This window comes from Telmatherina bonti, assembly GCF_933228915.1.
Source record: "Telmatherina bonti genome assembly, chromosome: 21".
In the NCBI taxonomy this organism is placed as follows: Eukaryota; Metazoa; Chordata; class Actinopteri; order Atheriniformes; family Telmatherinidae; genus Telmatherina; species Telmatherina bonti.
Genome location: NC_136630.1, coordinates 35,104,296 through 35,127,543, shown reverse-complemented (window position 1 = coordinate 35,127,543; position 23,248 = coordinate 35,104,296). Strand labels below are relative to the sequence as shown.

The 23,248-nt window shown below is 47.6% G+C and overlaps 1 protein-coding gene across 2 annotated transcripts in view; it reads right to left on the bottom strand.

The window, feature by feature from the left end:
* The window catches only part of mbtd1 (mbt domain containing 1), a 146,515-nt gene that overhangs the window by 41,544 nt on the left and 81,723 nt on the right, over positions 1–23,248 (bottom strand). For both annotated transcript variants that reach the window (XM_079260857.1, XM_079260856.1), the window contains exons 2-9: positions 12,767–12,971; positions 12,552–12,685; positions 12,344–12,458; positions 12,185–12,267; positions 11,991–12,108; positions 9,159–9,293; positions 8,991–9,079; positions 5,238–5,472 (exon numbers count right to left, since the gene is read on the bottom strand). In XM_079260857.1, coding sequence (XP_079116983.1) covers positions 5,238–5,472; positions 8,991–9,079; positions 9,159–9,293; positions 11,991–12,108; positions 12,185–12,267; positions 12,344–12,458; positions 12,552–12,685; positions 12,767–12,971 — 1,114 coding nt within the window. The remainder of the gene's footprint in view (positions 1–5,237; positions 5,473–8,990; positions 9,080–9,158; positions 9,294–11,990; positions 12,109–12,184; positions 12,268–12,343; positions 12,459–12,551; positions 12,686–12,766; positions 12,972–23,248) is intronic.

Below are 23,248 nucleotides of genomic sequence, written 5' to 3'. Positions count from 1 at the left end.
GACAGTTTTTGGATTTGGAGGATGCAGAGAATGAAGGGCTGGTTAACCCAGCCCCCACGGAGCCCTCTTCAGCGGCCTTTTTGGCTCCATCCCATTCACAGTTTGAATGGTCCCATTACCCTTCCATCCAAGCATTGTAGATTCTCCGCTTCTCAGCTGAATAAAAAAATATCGGTCATAGCGCACACACTTAGCACCGTAACAATGCTCCAGACTTATCAGGCTATGTGTCTGGTGGAGATTGGAGCAAATGTTGCTCCGGAAAACTGACTGACATCCACCCTGAATGAGGTCACGATTGCCACGGATTACATCCTCTGTGTTTCTCACGCCGCAACTCTTTCCCTAGGTAGAGGAATGGCTTCCACCGGGGTGGCACACAGACATCTGTGATTAACACTCCGACATTCCGGAAAGAGACAGGTTCGCTTATTTGGATGACCCGGTGTCTGCAGGGGGATTATTAGGGCAATCACTGGGCTAAGTTTGAACCAAGGAAGAAGCAAACTGAAACACTGCAAAACGTCATCGCCAGGCGTGACGCGAGACCCAAACCCCATGCGAGTACTCGCAAACCTACCGTGCCATACCCTCCTCCAAAGAGGGCAGCAGTCGCTTTAGCTGCAGCTAGAGGTAGCTGCCAAGCTACCGTTGCCGCTCGGGAGGCGTCAAAAGGTGTTGTGTTGCCCCCAACACAGTCTCCCAAGTACACCTTTTCTTCTCAGACAGAGAATGTTAGTACAATTGTAGCAAAGGTTCCAATAGAGTTAATTTTGTGTTTTAAAAAAATGGAAAGAAAGAGGACAGACAATCACGTTGTGTTGCCCCATTCCAACCCACAAGAGTTCCCCCTCCGACAGATCTGCAAGTCGGCTGCTTGCCAGCCTGCCTCGTTCTCTGGTGCGCATTTGCACCTCCCCAATGGTGGAAAGGACTGTTGCCATGGGTTACTGGTTACAGTTCCGATTAAGACCACCACATTTGTAAACACAACTATAAGAAGCAAGGCAGCGAGAGTTCTGAGAGAGGAAATTGGCACGCTGCTGAGGAAGGGATAAGTGTTGTCCCCACCACAGAGGTGAACAAAGGTTGGTACAACTAGTATTTTGTTGTGCCGAAGAAAGACGGAGGACTACATCCTATTCTAGGTCGAAGGGTGTTAAAACGAACACTTAAGAATATACAACTTCAAGATGCTGACATTCAAACAACTGCTGAACTGTGTTGATCTGGGGAATTGGTTTGCAACAATTGATTGACCAGACACCTATTTTCATATAGCCGTTCATTAAGACCACAGATGGTTCCTGATGTTTGCGTTTGAGGACGTAGCCTACGAATTTCAGGTTCTGCCTTTCGATCTATCGCTCGCTCCCCGCACTTTCACAAAGTGTGTCAAAGCAGCACTGGTTCCCCTACAAGAGAGTGGTACCCTATACTTGCTTATCTAGACTGGGCTCTGATAGCAGATTCCGGGGAGCGGGCTACCGTGCATCTGTCAGTAGTCATGTCTTAAATTCAGGCTCTGGGTTTTTCCGGGAACCACCACAAGTGTTCACAGGTCCAGAGTCAGCAGGTTTCATTTCTCAAACAGGAGATTTGCTCCGTGTTGAGCAGAGTGTGTCTTTCGGAGCGCCGCATGACCACTTTTTTTTTTTTTTTTACCATTGTCTGGCTCAATTTAAGTTGGGAGGCCGACTGTTTTCGGACAGTGTTGCAGCTTGTGGGCATGACTGGCTCTGTAATAGTTGTAGTGCCTCTTGGTTCATTGAAGATGCACGCCTTTGAGCGGTGGTGTCAGTGCAGGAACGTAGCGCCTTTTCAGGGCTCCATTATGGATGTTTTGACGTTCCTTCAGAAACTCCAGGAGAAAGATCTCTCTTTTTCCACAACAAAGGTCTATTTAGCCGCTATTTCTGCTTGCCATTTTACTTTTGATGGGGTAACACCAGGTGCTCATCCTCTGACCGTTCAGTTTCTGAAAGGGGTCTGCAGATTGAGATCTGTTATTAGGTCAAACATTGCTGCATGGGATTTGACCTTGGTTCTTGAGGTCCTTTGTGCTCCTCCTTTTGAGTCTGTTGAGTCCATTGACATAAAAAATATTTGTCATACAAGACTGCTATGCTTTTTGCCCTGACGCCTGCAAAACAGGAGGGGCATCTCCATGAACTCTCTGTGCATTCTTCATGCACTAAGTTTGCAGCAGATGGCTCTCGAGTAATGTTGTGCCCAAATACTGCATACTTACCAAAGACTATTCCATCTGACTACAGTTCCATATTAATTGAACTATTGAGTTTTAGCCCCCCCCCCTGGGTGAAGTGGTTCCTTATCCTGATAGTAGTCTATACATTTTGTAATCATGAACAATAAGAAATATAGTTAGAACCCTTAGTTTACTGTAAATCTGTAAAAACTCTGACCAATCCAAACTTCCGGATCCAAATGCCAAAAACGGCCAAAAAAAGGCATACCCAAATAAAATTAGATACTGTTATTGAACCCTTTGGAGTACAGTCAAAAGCATGGCCTTTTAATAAAGATAACACTCTAAATTTTTACCCTGAGCTTTTAAATTTATTGTATCTGTAACCAGCAAAGTTATTTAAGTTGGAACACAAGGAATTTTTTTTTAAAAAAAAAAACAAAACAAACAGATTTTGATATTCAGCACACACATAAAGCGCACCAGGTTAAAAGGTGCACCGCCGATGTTTAGAAAATTAGCGCTTTTAAGTTCACCTTATGGCCCCAAAAATATGGTAGCTGATGTAGGGCTGCCCGATTATGACAAAAATTATAATCATGATTATTTTGACTGAAATTGAGATCTTGATTATTTAACACAATTATCCAGTATTTTAAACAACGCTGCGCGTCGTGGTGTTCTAGACTCCGTGTCGTGCATTATAACTGTCTAATGCACGGTTCCAGTTGTTTAATCTGCTTTTACTGCTTATATAGGAACTATTTTACGTTGGCCTGGATGTACGTTTTATGCCAAACAACCGCTGTCAGGCTGCAGCGCGTTTCTCTCATTCACCTGTTAAAAGACAGATGATCTGAACCAGCTGGTTAACGCGTTGCTATGGTAACGCCCCGTAACGAAGGGATATTACAGTATTTAACTGGCCGAACTATGTATAGGAAAATAATGCAGCCAGTTGTCACTGACAATGGTATAAACTATGTTTAGGTGAACTTCCACAACCTACTGCATTTATTCTACATGGACCTGCAGCCGGAGCCGACTGAGACTGGCCGCCTGGGAGTGCTTTAGGACGGGAGAGGCTCCCGCTGCTCCTTCCTTACAGTAACTGCAGAACAATATGTGTCTTCAAGTCAGTCGCCACAACACCAGAAAAGTCTCTAATAACTCCAGTAAAAGCTGCTAGATTTGTCTCTTTTAACAAAAAAAGTCTCCAGATTTAGCGAGAAAGTCTCCAAGTTGGCAACAGTGTCTGAATGAAAGCAAAGCGGCTGTGGGAGGAGTTTACAGCACAGCGCTGCAACGCCAGAGACGCTCGATTAGCAGCTGAAGACAGCAGGAGAGGAAACTGCAGAGAGGAAAATAATCACACCCTTTTAGTTTTATCATCGTTGGAAACCCAGATCGTACTGAGATTAAAATCTGATTAATCACCCAGACCTAGGTTTATGTAGGAAGCTCGGCTCCCTTCAGCACATTTGGTCCTACGCGTCTGGGTTAGTTAGATATATTGGTCAAAGTTGACAGAAGAACCCTTATAAAGTCATGAGTGACTATGCAAAGTTTATAAAAAGTTTCCAAAGATATAAAAAGAAATCATAGAAGTATTATTGGATTTGGGATTGTGGCATATAGTACTTTAGACTTGTTTGTTGTTGCTTCTCAGCTGGCTTAGATGGCTAGCACGCAAAATCAGCTGATCAATACCAAAATAAAAAGAGTTGCAGTCATCCAAACGGGACATGATGAGCAGGTGGAGGACGTTCTCTACAGCAGGTTGGGAAGATAACGATTTAATTTGCCAATTAAATAAAAGAAAACATTTTTAACCACAGAGTCAACGTGCCCATGGAAGTTAAAGGAGTTATTGATAATCACTCCCAGATTGTTTGGATGGGCCCGACAATATGAGGAAAGCAGACCCAGAACACTGACAGCACCGTTTAAAAGCTCGGAGCTTCCAAACACCACAATATGAGTTTTTTCTTTACTTAAGAGGAGAAAGTTTAAATCCTTTTAGATCATATAAGCAGCTGAAGAGGTTATTTAGAGAATCCCCTTGTGGTTTCAGGTGGAAATAGAGCTGAACATCGCCAGCAAACCAATGTTATGCCTCTAACAAATAGAACCCAGGGGTTATATACAGGGAGAGAAGAAGTAGACCTAAAATGGACTCCTGTGGGACCCCATAACTGAGAGGGGCTGCAGCTGAGGAAAAGTTTACACTAAATGACCGATCTGATAAGTAAGACTGGAACCAGCGAAGGACTGTTCCTCTAATACCGACACAGTGCTCCAAACGTGACAGGAGGGTCTGGCTGTGTTGAAGGCTGCAGTTTGGTCCAATAGAATCAAAACAGCAGGACTTCCAGCTAACAAGAGGTCATTAAATACTTGTAAAATCTAGTTACAGTGCTGTGGAGAGACTTAAAGGCGGAAACTTATCTAAAACATTCCTGGATTCTAAATGAGCCTGTAACTGTACGAACACTATATTTTCGAACACTTTAGATAAAAAGGTAACGTAGAAATCGGCCTGTAGTTAGACAGAACTGGTTAAAGGCAGCAGGAACACAGCCTGAGGACAGGCAGGAATTCATCAGGGACAAAACGACAGAGCTTAAGTACTTTCAATAAGAGTGGCAGGATTATAATCACATATTTGTCTTGTACATTAGGTGTGATGTACCAAAGAACTTGCCTTGCCTCGCACAGCATCACTTCAACTATTTCTTATAAGTCCTAAACATTCAATGTAATAAAAACACATTTATGTAACGAAGGAAGATTGACTGACAGATCTGGGAATGTGTTAGGTGTGTGGAGAAACCTCGCTCCTAAACAAAGGGATTGGTTTGTAGAGTTTGTAGTCAGCCTACTGGGAGAACCGGACACCAGAATGAACGGACACTCTGACATGCCGTCCCAACATGCCGTGCTACTGCTGAAGGACTCTCAGTAGTCCGCCTGAAACCAGCCAGAGGAGGATTTGGTCTGTGGAGTGTTTCGGTTCGTTGAAACCTACCTGATCGTTTGAAACGGTGCCCAATGCTTCGCGACCAACCAATGTTATGGATGAGCGGGCTGTACATATGGCACCAGAAGTCATCCGAGTTGTCCTGGCTCTCCTCGTAGACCAACCGAAGACGACCTCCAATCACTTGCTCCACCAGCGCCACCCGAGTCCGGCACAGGTAGTTCTTGTCCACTACCTCCACTCGCATCAGCTTCTTAAAGGGGAACTGCATGTTCTCATGTACCTGAAGCAGATGATTCAATTAGTTTATCTGATCAAAATTGATAAGATGTGACATCATTATGACATCATTAATGTTGAATTTAAAAAAATACTTCATCTCCAAATTGAAATTGTAAAAGGTGTGAGATGTTATTAGTGTAACACGTGTGTCCCATAAACAAGTGTGTGTGTTTAATATTGTTCTATATTTAACATTGTGTGTCCTTTACCGTCCGGCAGGTAGAGGAGAAGGTAGATCGGTAGACGACTGATAGCAGGTTCTGCCTTTGATGAGCTCACGTAATATAGAGCTGGTCAGGTCAGAATACAGAGCAGTTAATGTAATATAGAGCTGGTCAGGTCAGAATACAGAGCAGTTAATGTAATATAGAGCTGGTCAGGTCAGAATACAGAGCAGTTAATGTAATATAGAGCTGGTCAGGTCAGAATACAGACCAGCTCACGTAATATAGAGCTGGTCAGGTCAGAATACAGAGCAGTTAATGTAATATAGAGCTGGTCAGGTCAGAATACAGACCAGCTCACGTAATATAGAGCTGGTCAGGTCAGAATACAGAGCAGTTAATGTAATATAGAGCTGGTCAGGTCAGAATACAGACCAGCTCACGTAATATAGAGCTGGTCAGGTCAGAATACAGAGCAGCTAATGTAATATAGAGCTGGTCAGGTCAGAATACAGACCAGCTCACGTAATATAGAGCTGGTCAGGTCAGAATACAGAGCAGTTAATGTAATATAGAGCTGGTCAGGTCAGAATACAGACCAGCTCACGTAATATAGAGCTGGTCGGGTCAGAATACAGAGCAGCTAATGTAATATAGAGCTGGTCAGGTCAGAATACAGAGCAGTTAATGTAATATAGAGCTGGTCAGGTCAGAATACAGAGCAGTTAATGTAATATAGAGCTGGTCAGGTCAGAATACAGACCAGCTCACGTAATATAGAGCTGGTCAGGTCAGAATACAGAGCAGCTAATGTAATATAGAGCTGGTCAGGTCAGAATACAGAGCAGCTAATGTAATATAGAGCTGGTCAGGTCAGAATACAGAGCAGCTAATGTAATATAGAGCTGGTCAGGTCAGAATACAGAGCAGTTAATGTAATATAGAGCTGGTCAGGTCAGAATACAGAGCAGTTAATGTAATATAGAGCTGGTCAGGTCAGAATACAGACCAGCTCACGTAATATAGAGCTGGTCAGGTCAGAATACAGAGCAGTTAATGTAATATAGAGCTGGTCAGGTCAGAATACAGACCAGCTCACGTAATATAAAGCTGGTCAGGTCAGAATACAGAGCAGTTAATGTAATATAGAGCTGGTCAGGTCAGAATACAGACCAGCTCACGTAATATAGAGCTGGTCAGGTCAGAATACAGAGCAGTTAATGTAATATAGAGCTGGTCAGGTCAGAATACAGACCAGCTCACGTAATATAGAGCTGGTCGGGTCAGAATACAGAGCAGCTAATGTAATATAGAACTGGTCAGGTCAGAATACAGAGCAACTCACGTAATATAGAGCTGGTCAGGTCAGAATACAGAGCAGCTCACGTAATATAGAGCTGGTCAGGTCAGAATACAGAGCAGTTAATGTAATATAGAGCTGGTCAGGTCAGAATACAGACCAGCTCACGTAATATAGAGCTGGTCAGGTCAGAATACAGAGCAGCTAATGTAATATAGAGCTGGTCAGGTCAGAATACAGAGCAGTTAATGTAATATAGAGCTGGTCAGGTCAGAATACAGAGCAGTTAATGTAATATAGAGCTGGTCAGGTCAGAATACAGACCAGCTCACGTAATATAGAGCTGGTCAGGTCAGAATACAGAGCAGCTAATGTAATATAGAGCTGGTCAGGTCAGAATACAGACCAGCTAATGTAATATAGAGCTGGTCAGGTCAGAATACAGAGCAGTTAATGTAATATAGAGCTGGTCAGGTCAGAATACAGACCAGCTAATGTAATATAGAGCTGGTCAGGTCAGAATACAGACCAGCTCACGTAATATAGAGCTGGTCAGGTCAGAATACAGAGCAGCTAATGTAATATAGAGCTGGTCAGGTCAGAATACAGAGCAGCTAATGTAATATAGAGCTGGTCAGGTCAGAATACAGAGCAGTTAATGTAATATAGAGCTGGTCAGGTCAGAATACAGAGCAGTTAATGTAATATAGAGCTGGTCAGGTCAGAATACAGACCAGCTCACGTAATATAGAGCTGGTCAGGTCAGAATACAGAGCAGTTAATGTAATATAGAGCTGGTCAGGTCAGAATACAGACCAGCTCACGTAATATAGAGCTGGTCAGGTCAGAATACAGAGCAGTTAATGTAATATAGAGCTGGTCAGGTCAGAATACAGACCAGCTAATGTAATATAGAGCTGGTCAGGTCAGAATACAGAGCAGCTCACGTAATATAGAGCTGGTCAGGTCAGAATACAGAGCAGCTCACGTAATATAGAGCTGGTCAGGTCAGAATACAGAGCAGTTAATGTAATATAGAGCTGGTCAGGTCAGAATACAGAGCAGCTAATGTAATATAGAGCTGGTCAGGTCAGAATACAGAGCAGCTCACGTAATATAGAGCTGGTCAGGTCAGAATACAGAGCAACTCACGTAATATAGAGCTGGTCAGGTCAGAATACAGAGCAACTCATGTAATATAGAGCTGGTCAGGTCAGAATACAGAGCAACTCACGTAATATAGAGCTGGTCAGGTCAGAATACAGAGCAGCTCACGTAATATAGAGCTGGTCAGGTCAGAATACAGAGCAACTCACGTAATATAGAGCTGGTCAGGTCAGAATACAGAGCAACTCACGTAATATAGAGCTGGTCAGGTCAGAATACAGAGTAACTCACGTAATATAGAGCTGGTCAGGTCAGAATACAGAGCAGCTAATGTAATATAGAGCTAGTCAGGTCAGGATACAGAGCAACTAATGTAATATAGAGCTAGTCAGGTCAGAATACAGAACAACTAATGTAATATAGAGCTAGTCAGGTCAGAATACAGAGCAACTAATGTAATATAGAGCTGGTCAGGTTAGAAGATGTTAGAATATTGAGCAGCTTTTGTTAGAATATAGAGCAACACACAAGAATATATAACACCTTACATTATATTACAGAGCAGCTCACATTATATCACAGAGCAGCTCACATTATGTTATAGAGCAGCTCACATTATATCATAGAGCAGCTCACATTATGTTATAGAGCAGCTCACATTATATCATAGAGCAGCTCACATTAACTGGTAGAAAATAAGGCAACTCTGCACCATCAACTGGTAGAAAATAAACCAACTCTGCACCATGAACTGGTAGAAAATAAGCCAACTATGCACCATCAACTGGTAGAAAATAAACCAACTCTGCACCATGAACTGGTAGAAAATAAGCCAACTATGCACCATCAACTGGTAGAAAAACATGCTTCTAGGCACCATCAGCAAACAGCAGACTGCTATTTATCTGGATGCTTGCCAGCTGCCATCCCACCAGCTTTGTTCCTCACCTTGGTGTTAAAGTCCGGCGGCAGTGTTTTAGCTCCAGTGAGACGCTTCACAAGAAAGGCTTTCCAGTTTGAGTACTTATGCTGGATACCTGGAGGAGGGGGGCAAACATCACTATCAACATGCAGGAAACTAAGATACTCCAAGAAGTAAAGTTTGACTACACTTACTTTTTGGAGGTACAAGGGGTTTTCCATTTGAAGCACACCAGCCCACCGGGTGCACCTCGGGAATGCAGAGATTACACCAGAAGTCTTTACTGGTGTCATTGTCAAAGCCCTCGAACCTGAGGAAGGCCTTGAACCCTGAGGAGACAGAAAAACAGATCATAGCTAAATTTATTAACTGTACTTCAGAAAATACTGAAAACTTGTTCCTTCCAGAGAACTAATTAAGTCATCTTCATTATCACCCACCAAAATCTTCATTTGAAAAGTACTGGTGGGTTTCTTAAAGCGTGCACTCTTTACTTCTGAACTCCTTTTGCCCAAACTCGTCCATGGAGGTGCTTTACAAGTCCAGGATCTACACACTGCAGTCTACTTATCTGTGTACCCGCTACAGTTGCACGGTATACTGGTACCAGTATAGTACCATGATACTAGAGCTTTGAAAACTTTACCAGCATTTTAAAAAAAACAGTACTTTCTTTCTTTTAAAGCAAAAGAACTTGTAAAGTGGAGCCTGTGTGTTAAGTCCCGTTACAGACAGAAATAACACTGGAATTTCCTGCTGGAAGCTACTACTATTGTTACACTAAAAAGGTAGGCTGTTTGGGATTCAGCGAAGGATTCAGCAAATCCTAAACAGGCTATAAGCGTGCTGGTGCTCGCTTCAGTAGACCAGAAACAATGGGAGAGATGGCGACTGCAGAAAAGCCTGGTTCAAACCGGAAAAAAAAGCGAAGCCGCTTTACCCCGAGGCGCCGCAGTCCAGCAATGCTACACAACGGCACAAGCATGTAGAGGACAAACACGCTGACTTGTCAGGAAGGTTTGGTGGGAAAGGTGGGGAAGGTTTAGTGGGACAGGTGGGGAAGGTTTAGTGGGACAGGTGGGGAAGGTTTAGTGGGACAGGTGGGGAAGGTTTAGTGGGACAGGTGGGGAAGGTTTCGTGGCACAGGTGGGGAAGGTTTCGTGGGACAGGTGGGGAAGGTTTAGTGGCACAGGTGGGGAAGGTTTAGTGGCACAGGTGGGGAAGGTTTCGTGGGACAGGTGGGGAAGGTTTCGTGGGACAGGTGGGGAAGGTTTCGTGGGACAGGTGGGGAAGGTTTCGTGGCACAGGTGGAGAAGGTTTCGTGGCACAGGTGGGGAAGGTTTCGTGGCACAGGTGGGGAAGGTTTAGTGGGACAGGTGGGGAAGGTTTAGTGGGACAGGTGGGGAAGGTTTAGTCCCGTCCTCGCTACTGAACCACCCGGCTTTAGGTCCCGTCCTCGCTACTGAACCCTCCGGCTTTAGGTCCCGTCCTCGCTGCTGAACCCTCCGGCTTTAGGTCCCGTCCTCGCTGCTGAACCCCCCGGCTTTAGGTCCCGTCCTCGCTACTGAACCCCCCGGCTTTAGGTCCCGTCCTCGCTACTGAACCACCCGGCTTTAGGTCCCGTCCTCGCTACTGAACCCCCCGGCTTTAGGTCCCGTCCTCGCTACTGAACCCTCCGGCTTTAGGTCCCGTCCTCGCTACTGAACCACCCGGCTTTAGGTCCCGTCCTCGCTACTGAACCCCCCGGCTTTAGGTCCCGTCCTCGCTACTGAACCCTCCGGCTTTAGGTCCCGTCCTCGCTGCTGAACCCTCCGGCTTTAGGTCCCGTCCTCGCTACTGAACCCTCCGGCTTTAGGTCCCGTCCTCGCTACTGAACCACCCGGCTTTAGGTCCCGTCCTCGCTACTGAACCCCCCGGCTTTAGGTCCCGTCCTCGCTACTGAACCACCCGGCTTTAGGTCCCGTCCTCGCTACTGAACCCCCCGGCTTTAGGTCCCGTCCTCGCTACTGAACCCTCCGGCTTTAGGTCCCGTCCTCGCTACTGAACCCTCCGGCTTTAGGTCCCGTCCTCGCTACTGAACCACCCGGCTTTAGGTCCCGTCCTCGCTACTGAACCCCCCGGCTTTAGGTCCCGTCCTCGCTACTGAACCACCCGGCTTTAGGTCCCGTCCTCGCTACTGAACCCCCCGGCTTTAGGTCCCGTCCTCGCTGCTGAACCCTCCGGCTTTAGGTCCCGTCCTCGCTACTGAACCCTCCGGCTTTAGGTCCCGTCCTCGCTACTGAACCCTCCGGCTTTAGGTCCCGTCCTCGCTACTGAACCCTCCGGCTTTAGGTCCCGTCCTCGCTACTGAACCCTCCGGCTTTAGGTCCCGTCCTCGCTACTGAACCCCCCGGCTTTAGGTCCCGTCCTCGCTACTGAACCCTCCGGCTTTAGGTCCCGTCCTCGCTACTGAACCCTCCGGCTTTAGGTCCCGTCCTCGCTGCTGAACCCCCCGGCTTTAGGTCCCGTCCTCGCTACTGAACCCTCCGGCTTTAGGTCCCGTCCTCGCTACTGAACCCTCCGGCTTTAGGTCCCGTCCTCGCTACTGAACCCTCCGGCTTTAGGTCCCGTCCTCGCTACTGAACCCTCCGGCTTTAGGTCCCGTCCTCGCTACTGAACCCTCCGGCTTTAGGTCCCGTCCTCGCTACTGAACCCTCCGGATTTAGGTCCCGTCCTCGCTACTGAACCACTGAACCGTCCTGCTTCACCTCCCATTGGCTGATTGACTCAGTAAGATCCCAGCATAAATGATATTTACAAACATGAAATTATGAAATGATCTTTTATCTTCTTTTCCACACAACCTGTGCAGACGTCAGATGTGGCAGGATGACTGTAAGCCCTGAGTTTGGCTCATGATGCCGTCAGAACATGCAGAGTGTGGAGACAGCTGTAACTGCAATCTTCCTCAGCACAGACGGTTGGATCTTTTCGACATTAATGTGCATCAATAAACCGTCTTTGCAGAAGTGTTCTTCTTTTCTTACCTGCTAACTTTATGATTTCTGCAATCCAGTACACCTTAGTGGAAAGGTTGGTGTCAGAGTTGGGCACCTCAATCCTCACTCCTTCCTCTACGTCTCCCCAGCACATCCCCATGGGGGCCTGACACAGGTAGGCAGGAGTGAAGTTATTCAACCATGTTGGTGCAAATCAGCATCTCACTTTCACTTTTACTCACATGTTTGAAGCAGCTGACAGGAGCCCCCACCGTGTTATTGCTACAGATGTACTTCCCCCATTCAAAGCTCTCAGGAGGGACGACTGGCGGAAACATCAGAGGAGGAGTCAGTATACCTGCTGTCAGCTCATTAAACATGACTGCTTCTTGGTGACTTACTGGCTTTGGACTTGGCCTGGTTCTGCTGACTGGCCTGGTACTGGGCATAAGCTGCCAGCTTCGCCATGAGAGGCTGTTTCTGCAGGACTTTTGCTTTTTTTGTTGGAGGTTTGCCCTTGGAAAAGAAAATCAAAGCAGGCATAAATATTTGTGCAATCTGACATTAACCTGAGGCAAACTGGGAAGCAGTCACACACAGTGTATTCACCTGAAGTCTTGCCAAGATGCTGGCTTTCTTAGAGTTTGATGAGTAACTTCTGGAACAAGACACGCTGCAGAAGCGCTTAGTTTTGGAGTAAAAAGCATCTCGTACTCCAACCATTCCACACATTTCACACGTGGCTGAAGAACAAACAACAGCAGCTCATTTCTCACAAAAGTCGCGAACTGGCAGCAGAGTAAGCAACACTTGCATGTACTGACCCATCCCAGCTTTGCCATCAGGGTAGGTGTAGACCTGGCCATTGTTCTTGATGATGGGCAGGCCGGCGGGGATAGACGGCACAACTTCATCCTCGCTGTCCTCTGAACTGGAGCTGCTGGTGGACTCCTCGCTGCAGCTGTCGTAGCCATCAAACATCCCGAAGGAGTCTCTCCTCTTCCGCTCTGGGCGTGGCGTGCGTTCAGCCTGCACAAACCGATGGAAACGCAGAGAGGAGAGCGTGAATTCATCACGATGGAAACGCAGAGAGGAGAGCGTGAATTCATCACGACGGAAACGCAGAGAGGAGAGCATGAATTCATCACGACGGAAACGCAGAGAGGAGAGCGTGAATTCATCACGACGGAAACGCAGAGAGGAGAGCGTGAATTCATCACGACGGAAACGCAGAGAGGAGAGCATGAATTCATCACGACGGAAACGCAGAGAGGAGAGCGTGAATTCATCACACCGAAGGAAACGCAGAGAGGAGAGCATGTATTCATCACGACGGAAACGCAGAGAGGAGAGCGTGAATTCATCACGACGGAAACGCAGAGAGGAGAGCGTGAATTCATCACGACGGAAACGCAGAGAGGAGAGCGTGAATTCATCACGACGGAAACACAGAGAGGAGAGCGTGAATTCATCACGACGGAAACACAGAGAGGAGAGCGTGAATTCATCATGACGGAAACGCAGAGAGGAGAGCGTGAATTCATTACGATGGAAACGCAGAGAGGAGAGCGTGAATTCATCACGACGGAAACGCAGAGAGGAGAGCGTGAATTCATAACGACGGAAACGCAGAGAGGAGAGCGTGAATTCATCACGACGGAAACACAGAGAGGAGAGCGTGAATTCATCATGACGGAAACGCAGAGAGGAGAGCGTGAATTCATTACGATGGAAAGGCAGAGAGGAGAGCGTGAATTCATCACGATGGAAACGCAGAGAGGAGAGCGTGAATTCATCACGATGGAAACGCAGAGAGGAGAGCGTGAATTCATCACGATGGAAACGCAGAGAGGAGAGCGTGAACTCATCACACCGAAGGAAACGCAGAGAGGAGAGCGTGAATTCATCACGATGGAAACGCAGAGAGGAGAGCGTGAATTCATTACGATGGAAACGCAGAGAGGAGAGCGTGAATTCATCACGATGGAAACGCAGAGAGGAGAGCGTGAACTCATCACACCGAAGGAAACGCAGAGAGGAGAGCGTGAATTCATCACGATGGAAACGCAGAGAGGAGAGCGTGAATTCATTACGATGGAAACGCAGAGAGGAGAGCGTGAATTCATCACGATGGAAACGCAGAGAGGAGAGCGTGAATTCATTACGATGGAAACGCAGAGAGGAGAGCGTGAATTCATTACGATGGAAACGCAGAGAGGAGAGCGTGAATACATTACGATGGTAACGCAGAGAGGAGAGCGTGAATTCATCACACCGAAGGAAATGCAGAGAGGAGAGCGTGAATTCATCACGATGGAAACGCAGAGAGGAGAGCGAGAATTCATCACGATGGAAACGCAGAGAGGAGAGCGAGAATTCATCATGATGGAAACGCAGAGAGGAGAGCGAGAATTCATCACGACGGAAACACAAAGAGGAGAGCGTGAATTCATCACGACGGAAACACAAAGAGGAGAGCGTGAATTCATCACGATGGAAACGCAGAGAGGAGAGCGTGAATTCATCACGATAGAAATGCAGAGAGGAGAGCGAGAATTCATCACGACAGAAATGCAGAGAGGAGAGGGTGAATTCATCACGATAGAAACGCAGAGAGGAGAGCGAGAATTCATCACGATGGAAACGCAGAGAGGAGAGCGAGAATTCATCACGACGGAAACACAAAGAGGAGAGCGTGAATTCATCACGATGGAAACGCAGAGAGGAGAGCGTGAATTCATCACGATAGAAATGCAGAGAGGAGAGCGTGAATTCATCACGATGGAAACGCAGAGAGAGCGTGAATTCATCACGATAGAAACGCAGAGAGGAGAGCGTGAATTCATCACACCGAAGGAAATGCAGAGAGGAGAGCGAGAATTCATCACGACAGAAATGCAGAGAGGAGAGCGTGAATTCATCACGATGGAAATGCAGAGAGGAGAGCGTGAATTCATCACGATGGAAACACAGAGAGGAGAGCGTGAATTCATCACGACGGAAACGCAGAGAGGAGAGCGTGAATTCATCATGATGGAAACGCAGAGAGGAGAGCGTGAATTCATCACGACGGAAACGCAGAGAGGAGAGCGTGAATTCATCATGATGGAAACGCAGAGAGGAGAGCGTGAATTCATCATGATGGAAACGCAGAGAGGAGAGTGTGAATTCATCATGATGGAAACGCAGAGAGGAGAGCGTGAATTCATCATGATGGAAACGCAGAGAGGAGAGCGTGAATTCATCACGATGGAAACGCAGAGAGGAGAGCGTGAATTCATCATGATGGAAACGCAGAGAGGAGAGCGTGAATTCATCACGACGGAAAAGCAGAGAGGAGACCGTGAATTCATCACGATGGAAACGCAGAGAGGAGAGCGTGAATTCATCATGATGGAAACGCAGAGAGGAGAGCGTGAATTCATCATGATGGAAACGCAGAGAGGAGAGCGTGAATTCATCACGACGGAAACGCAGAGAGGAGAGCGTGAATTCATCATGATGGAAACGCAGAGAGGAGAACATGTATTCATCACGATGGAAATGCAGAGAGGAGAGCGTGAATTCATCACGACAGAAATGCAGAGAGGAGAGCGCGAATTCATCACACCGATGGAAACGCAGAGAGGAGAGCGTGAATTCATCACGATAGAAACACAGAGAGGAGAGCGAGAATTCATCACGACGGAAACACAGAGAGGAGAGCGTGAATTCATCACGATGGAAACACAGAGAGGAGAGCGTGAATTCATCACGATGGAAACACAGAGAGGAGAGCGTGAATTCATCACGATAGAAACACAGAGAGGAGAGCGTGAATTCATCACGACGGAAACACAGAGAGGAGAGCGTGAATTCATCACGATGGAAACGCAGAGAGGAGAGCGTGAATTCATCACGACGGAAACACAGAGAGGAGAGCGTGAATTCATCACGACGGAAACGCAGAGAGGAGAGCGTGAATTCATCACGATGGAAACACAGAGAGGAGAGCGTGAATTCATCACGATGGAAACGCAGAGAGGAGAGCGTGAATTCATCACACCAATGGAAACGCAGAGAGGAGAGCGTGAATTCATCACATCGATGGAAACGCAGAGAGGAGAGCGTGAATTCATCACATCGATGGAAACGCAGAGAAGAGAGCGTGAATTCATCACGACGGAAACGCAGAGAGGAGAGCGTGAATTCATCACACCGAAGGAAACGCAGAGAGGAGAGCGTGAATTCATCACGATGGAAACGCAGAGAGGAGAGCGTGAATTCATCACATCGATGGAAACGCAGAGAAGAGAGCGTGAATTCATCACATCGATGGAAACGCAGAGAGGAGAGCGTGAATTCATCACATCGATGGAAACGCAGAGAGGAGAGCGTGAATTCATCACATCGATGGAAACGCAGAGAAGAGAGCGTGAATTCATCACATCGATGGAAACGCAGAGAAGAGAGCGTGAATTCATCACATCGATGGAAACGCAGAGAGGAGAGCGTGAATTCATCACATCGATGGAAACGCAGAGAGGAGAGCGTGAATTCATCACATCGATGGAAACGCAGAGAAGAGAGCGTGAATTCATCACATCGATGGAAACGCAGACAGGAGAGCGTGAATTCATCACACCAATGGAAACGCAGAGAGGAGAGCGTGAATTCATCACATCGATGGAAACGCAGAGAAGAGAGCGTGAATTCATCACATCGATGGAAACGCAGAGGAGAGCGTGAATTCATCACACCGAAGGAAAGGCCGAGAGGAGAGCGTGAATTCATCACACCGATGGAAACGCAGAGAGGAGAGCGTGAATTCATCACACCGATGGAAACGCAGAGAAGAGAGCGTGAATTCATCACATCGATGGAAACGCAGAGAAGAGAGCGTGAATTCATCACATCGATGGAAACGCAGAGAGGAGAGCGTGAATTCATCACGACGGAAATGCAGAGAGGAGAGCGTGAATTCATCACGATGGAAATGCAGAGAGGAGAGCGTGAATTCATCATGATGGAAACGCAGAGAGGAGAGCGCGAATTCATAACATCGATGGAAACGCAGAGAGGAGAGCGTGAATTCATCACGATGGAAAAGCAGAGAGGAGAGCGTGAATTCATCATGATGGAAACGCAGAGAGGAGAGCGCGAATTCATCATATCGATGGAAACGCAGAGAGGAGAGCGTGAATTCATCACGATGGAAACGCAGACAGGAGAGCGTGAATTCATCACACCGAAGGAAACGCAGAGAGGAGAACATGTATTCATCACGATGGAAACGCAGAGAGGAGAAAGTGAATTCATCACACCGAAGGAAACGCAGAGAGGAGAACATGTATTCATCACGATGGAAACGCAGAGAGGAGAGCGTGAATTCATCACACCGATGGAAACGCAGAGAGGAGAGCGTGAATTCATCACACCGAAGGACACGCAGAGAGGAGAGCGTGAATTCATCACACCGAAGGACACGCAGAGAGGAGAGCGTGAATTCATCACACCGAAGGAAACGCAGAGAGGAGAGCGTGAATTCATCACGACGGAAACGCAGAGAGGAGAGTGTGAATTCATCACGACAGAAATGCAGAGAGGAGAGCGTGAATTCATCATGATGGAAACGCAGAGAAGAGAGCGTGAATTCATCACACCGATGCAAACGCAGAGAGGAGAGCGTGAATTCATCACATCGATGGAAATGCAGAGAGGAGAGCGTGAATTCATCACACCGATGGAAACGCAGAGAGGAGAGCGTGAATTCATCACACCGATGTAAACGCAGAGAGGAGAGCGTGAATTCATCATATCGATGGAAATGCAGAGAGGAGAGCGTGAATTCATCACATCGATGGAAATGCAGAGAGGAGAGCGTGAATTCATCACACCGATGGAAACGCAGAGAGGAGAGCGTGAATTCATCACACCGATGGAAACGCAGAGAGGAGAGGGTGAATTCATCACGATGGAAACGCAGAGAGGAGAGCGTGAATTCATCACACCGATGCAAACGCAGAGAGGAGAGCGTGAATTCATCACATCGATGGAAATGCAGAGAGGAGAGCGTGAATTCATCACACCGATGGAAACGCAGAGAGGAGAGCGTGAATTCATCACGACAGAAAGGCAGAGAGGAGAGCGTGAATTCATCACGACGGAAATGCAGAGAGGAGAGCGTGAATTCATCACACCGATGGAAACGCAGAGAGGAGAGCGTGAATTCATCACACCAAAGGACACGCAGAGAGGAGAGCGTGAATTCATCACACCGAAGGACACGCAGAGAGGAGAGCGGGAATTCATCACACCGAAGGAAACGCAGAGAGGAGAGCGTGAATTCATCACGACGGAAACGCAGAGAGGAGAGTTGGAATTCATCACGACAGAAATGCAGAGAGGAGAGCGTGAATTCATCATGACAGAAACGCAGAGAGGAGAGTTGGAATTCATCACACCGACGGAAACGCAGAGAGGAGAGCGTGAATTCATCACGACGGAAATGCAGAGAGGAGAGCGTGAATTCATCACGATGGAAACGCAGAGAGGAGAGCGTGAATTCATCACACCGAAGGAAATGCAGAGAGGAGAGCGTGAATTCATCATGATGGAAACGCAGAGAGGAGAGTGTGAATTCATCACGATGGAAACGCAGAGAGGAGAGCGTGAATTCATCACGATGGAAACGCGGAGAGGAGAGCGTGAATTCATCACACCGAAGGAAATGCAGAGAGGAGAGCGTGAATTCATCATGATGGAAACGCAGAGAGGAGAGTGTGAATTCATCACGATGGAAACGCAGAGAGGAGAGCGTGAATTCATCACGATGGAAACGCAGAGAGGAGAGCGTGAATTCATCACGATGGAAACGCAGAGAGGAGAGCGTGAATTCATCACGATGGAGACGCAGAGAGGAGAGCGTGAATTCATCACGATGGAAACGCAGAGAGGAGAGCGTGAATTCATCACACCGATGCAAACGCAGAGAGGAGAGCGTGAATTCATCACATCGATGGAAATGCAGAGAGGAGAGCGTGAATTCATCACACCGATGGAAACGCAGAGAGGAGAGCGTGAATTCATCACACCGATGGAAACGCAGAGAGGAGAGCGTGAATTCATCACGACGGAAATGCAGAGAGGAGAGCGTGAATTCATCACACCGATGGAAACGCAGAGAGGAGAGCGTGAATTCATCACACCAAAGGACACGCAGAGAGGAGAGCGTGAATTCATCACACCGAAGGACACGCAGAGAGGAGAGTGTGAATTCATCACGACAGAAATGCAGAGAGGAGAGCGTGAATTCATCATGACAGAAACGCAGAGAGGAGAGTTGGAATTCATCACACCGACGGAAACGCAGAGAGGAGAGAGTGAATTCATCACGACGGAAATGCAGAGAGGAGAGCGTGAATTCATCACGATGGAAACGCAGAGAGGAGAGCGTGAATTCATCACACCGAAGGAAACGCAGAGAGGAGAGCGTGAATTCATCATGATGGAAACGCAGAGAGGAGAGTGTGAATTCATCACGATGGAAACGCAGAGAGGAGAGCGTGAATTCATCACGATGGAAACGCAGAGAGGAGAGCGTGAATTCATCACGATGGAAACGCAGAGAGGAGAGGTTGAATTCATCACACCGAAGGAAATAAAGAGAGGAGAGCGTGAATTCATCATGATGGAAACGCAGAGAGGAGAGTGTGAATTCATCACGATGGAAACGCAGAGAGGAGAGCGTGAATTCATCACGATGGAAACGCAGAGAGGAGAGCGTGAATTCATCACACCGAAGGAAATGCAGAGAGGAGAGCGTGAATTCATCATGATGGAAACGCAGAGAGGAGAGCGTGAATTCATCACACCGAAGGACACGCAGAGAGGAGAGCGTGAATTCATCACACCGAAGGACACGCAGAGAGGAGAGCGTGAATTCATCACACCGAAGGACACGCAGAGAGGAGAGCGTGAATTCATCACGACGGAAACGCAGAGAGGAGAGCGTGAATTCATCACGACAGAAATGGAGAGTGGAGAGCGTGAATTCATCACGACAGAAATGCAGAGAGGAGAGCGTGAATTCATCACGACAGAAATGCAGAGTGGAGAGCGTGAATTCATCACGACAGAAATGCAGAGAGGAGAGCGTGAATTCATCACGATGGAAACGCAGAGAGGAGAGCGTGAATTCATCACGATGGAAACGCAGAGAGGAGAGCGTGAATTCATCACGATGGAAACGCAGAGAGGAGAGCGTGAATTTATCACGACGGAAACACAGAGAGGAGAGCGCGAATTCATCACGACGGAAACGCAGAGAGGAGAGCGTGAATTCATCACACCGATGGAAACGCAGAGAGGAGAGCGTGAATTCATCACACCGAAGGACACGCAGAGAGGAGAGCGTGAATTCATCACACCGAAGGACACGCAGAGAGGAGAGCGTGAATTCATCACGACGGAAACGCAGAGAGGAGAGCGCGTATTCATCACGACGGAAACGCAGAGAGGAGAGCGTGAATTCATCACACCGATGGAAACGCAGAGAGGAGAGCGTGAATTCATCACACCGATGGAAACGCAGAGAGGAGAGCGTGAATTCATCACACCGAAGGACACGCAGAGAGGAGAGCGTGAATTCATCACACCGAAGGACACGCAGAGAGGAGAGCGTGAATTCATCACACCGAAGGAAACGCAGAGAGGAGAGCATGTATTCATCACGATGGAAACGCAGAGAGGAGAGCGTGAATTCATCACGACGGAAACACAGAGAGGAGAGCGTGAATTCATCATGATGGAAACGCAGAGAGGAGAGCGTGAATTCATCATGATGGAAATGCAGAGAAGAGAGCGCGAATTCATCACACCGATGGAAACGCAGAGAGGAGAGCGTGAATTCATCACGATGGAAACGCAGAGAGGAGAGCGCGAATTCATCACACCGATGGAAACGCAGAGAGGAGAGCGTGAATTCATCACACCGATGGAAACACATAGAGGAGAGCGTGAATTCATTACGACGGAAACACAGAGAGGAGAGCGTGAATTCATCACGACGGAAAGACAGAGAGGAGAGCGTGAATTCATCACGATGGAAATGCAGAGAGGAGAGCGTGAATTCATCACACCGATGGAAACGCGGAGAGGAGAGCGTGAATTCATCACGACGGAAACGCAGAGAGGAGAGCGTGAATTCATCACGATGGAAACGCAGAGAGGAGAGCGTGAATTCATCACACCGATGGAAACGCAGAGAGGAGAGCGTGAATTCATTACGATGGAAACGCAGAGAGGAGAGCGTGAATTCATCACGATGGAAACGCAGAGAGGAGAGCGTGAATTCATCACGACGGAAACGCAGAGAGGAGAGCGTGAATTCATCACGACAGAAATGCAGAGAGGAGAGCGTGAATTCATCACGATGGAAACGCAGAGAGGAGAGCGTGAATTCATCACACCGAAGGAAACGCAGAGAGGAGAGCGTGAATTCATCATGACAGAAACGCAGAGAGGAGAGTTGGAATTCATCACACCGACGGAAACGCAGAGAGGAGAGCGTGAATTCATCACGACGGAAATGCAGAGAGGAGAGCGTGAATTCATCACGATGGAAACGCAGAGAGGAGAGCGTGAATTCATCACATCGAAGGAAACGCAGAGAGGAGAGCGTGAATTCATCACACCGAAGGAAACGCAGAGAGGAGAGCGTGAATTCATCACGATGGAAACGCAGAGAGGAGAGCGTGAATTCATCACGATGGAAACGCAGAGAGGAGAGGTTGAATTCATCACACCGAAGGAAATGCAGAGAGGAGAGCGTGAATTCATCATGATGGAAACGCAGAGAGGAGAGTGTGAATTCATCACGATGGAAACGCAGAGAGGAGAGCGTGAATTCATCACGATGGAAACGCAGAGAGGAGAGCGTGAATTCATCACACCGAAGGAAATGCAGAGAGGAGAGCGTGAATTCATCATGATGGAAACGCAGAGAGGAGAGCGTGAATTCATCACACCGAAGGACACGCAGAGAGGAGAGCGTGAATTCATCACACCGAAGGACACGCAGAGAGGAGAGCGTGAATTCATCACACCGAAGGACACGCAGAGAGGAGAGCGTGAATTCATCACGACGGAAACGCAGAGAGGAGAGCGTGAATTCATCACGACAGAAATGGAGAGTGGAGAGCGTGAATTCATCACGACAGAAATGCAGAGAGGAGAGCGTGAATTCATCACGATGGAAACGCAGAGAGGAGAGCGTGAATTCATCACGATGGAAACGCAGAGAGGAGAGCGTGAATTCATCACGATGGAAACGCAGAGAGGAGAGCGTGAATTTATCACGACGGAAACACAGAGAGGAGAGCGCGAATTCATCACGACGGAAACGCAGAGAGGAGAGCGTGAATTCATCACACCGATGGAAACGCAGAGAGGAGAGCGTGAATTCATCACACCGAAGGACACGCAGAGAGGAGAGCGTGAATTCATCACACCGAAGGACACGCAGAGAGGAGAGCGTGAATTCATCACGACGGAAACGCAGAGAGGAGAGCGCGTATTCATCACGACGGAAACGCAGAGAGGAGAGCGTGAATTCATCACACCGATGGAAACGCAGAGAGGAGAGCGTGAATTCATCACACCGATGGAAACGCAGAGAGGAGAGCGTGAATTCATCACACCGATGGAAACGCAGAGAGGAGAGCGTGAATTCATCACACCGAAGGACACGCAGAGAGGAGAGCGTGAATTCATCACACCGAAGGACACGCAGAGAGGAGAGCGTGAATTCATCACACCGAAGGAAACGCAGAGAGGAGAGCATGTATTCATCACGATGGAAACGCAGAGAGGAGAGCGTGAATTCATCACGACGGAAACACAGAGAGGAGAGCGTGAATTCATCATGATGGAAACGCAGAGAGGAGAGCGTGAATTCATCATGATGGAAATGCAGAGAAGAGAGCGCGAATTCATCACACCGATGGAAACGCAGAGAGGAGAGCGTGAATTCATCACGATGGAAACGCAGAGAGGAGAGCGCGAATTCATCACACCGATGGAAACGCAGAGAGGAGAGCGTGAATTCATCACACCGATGGAAACACATAGAGGAGAGCGTGAATTCATTACGACGGAAACACAGAGAGGAGAGCGTGAATTCATCACGACGGAAAGACAGAGAGGAGAGCGTGAATTCATCACGATGGAAATGCAGAGAGGAGAGCGTGAATTCATCACGACGGAAACGCAGAGAGGAGAGCGTGAATTCATCACGATGGAAACGCAGAGAGGAGAGCGTGAATTCA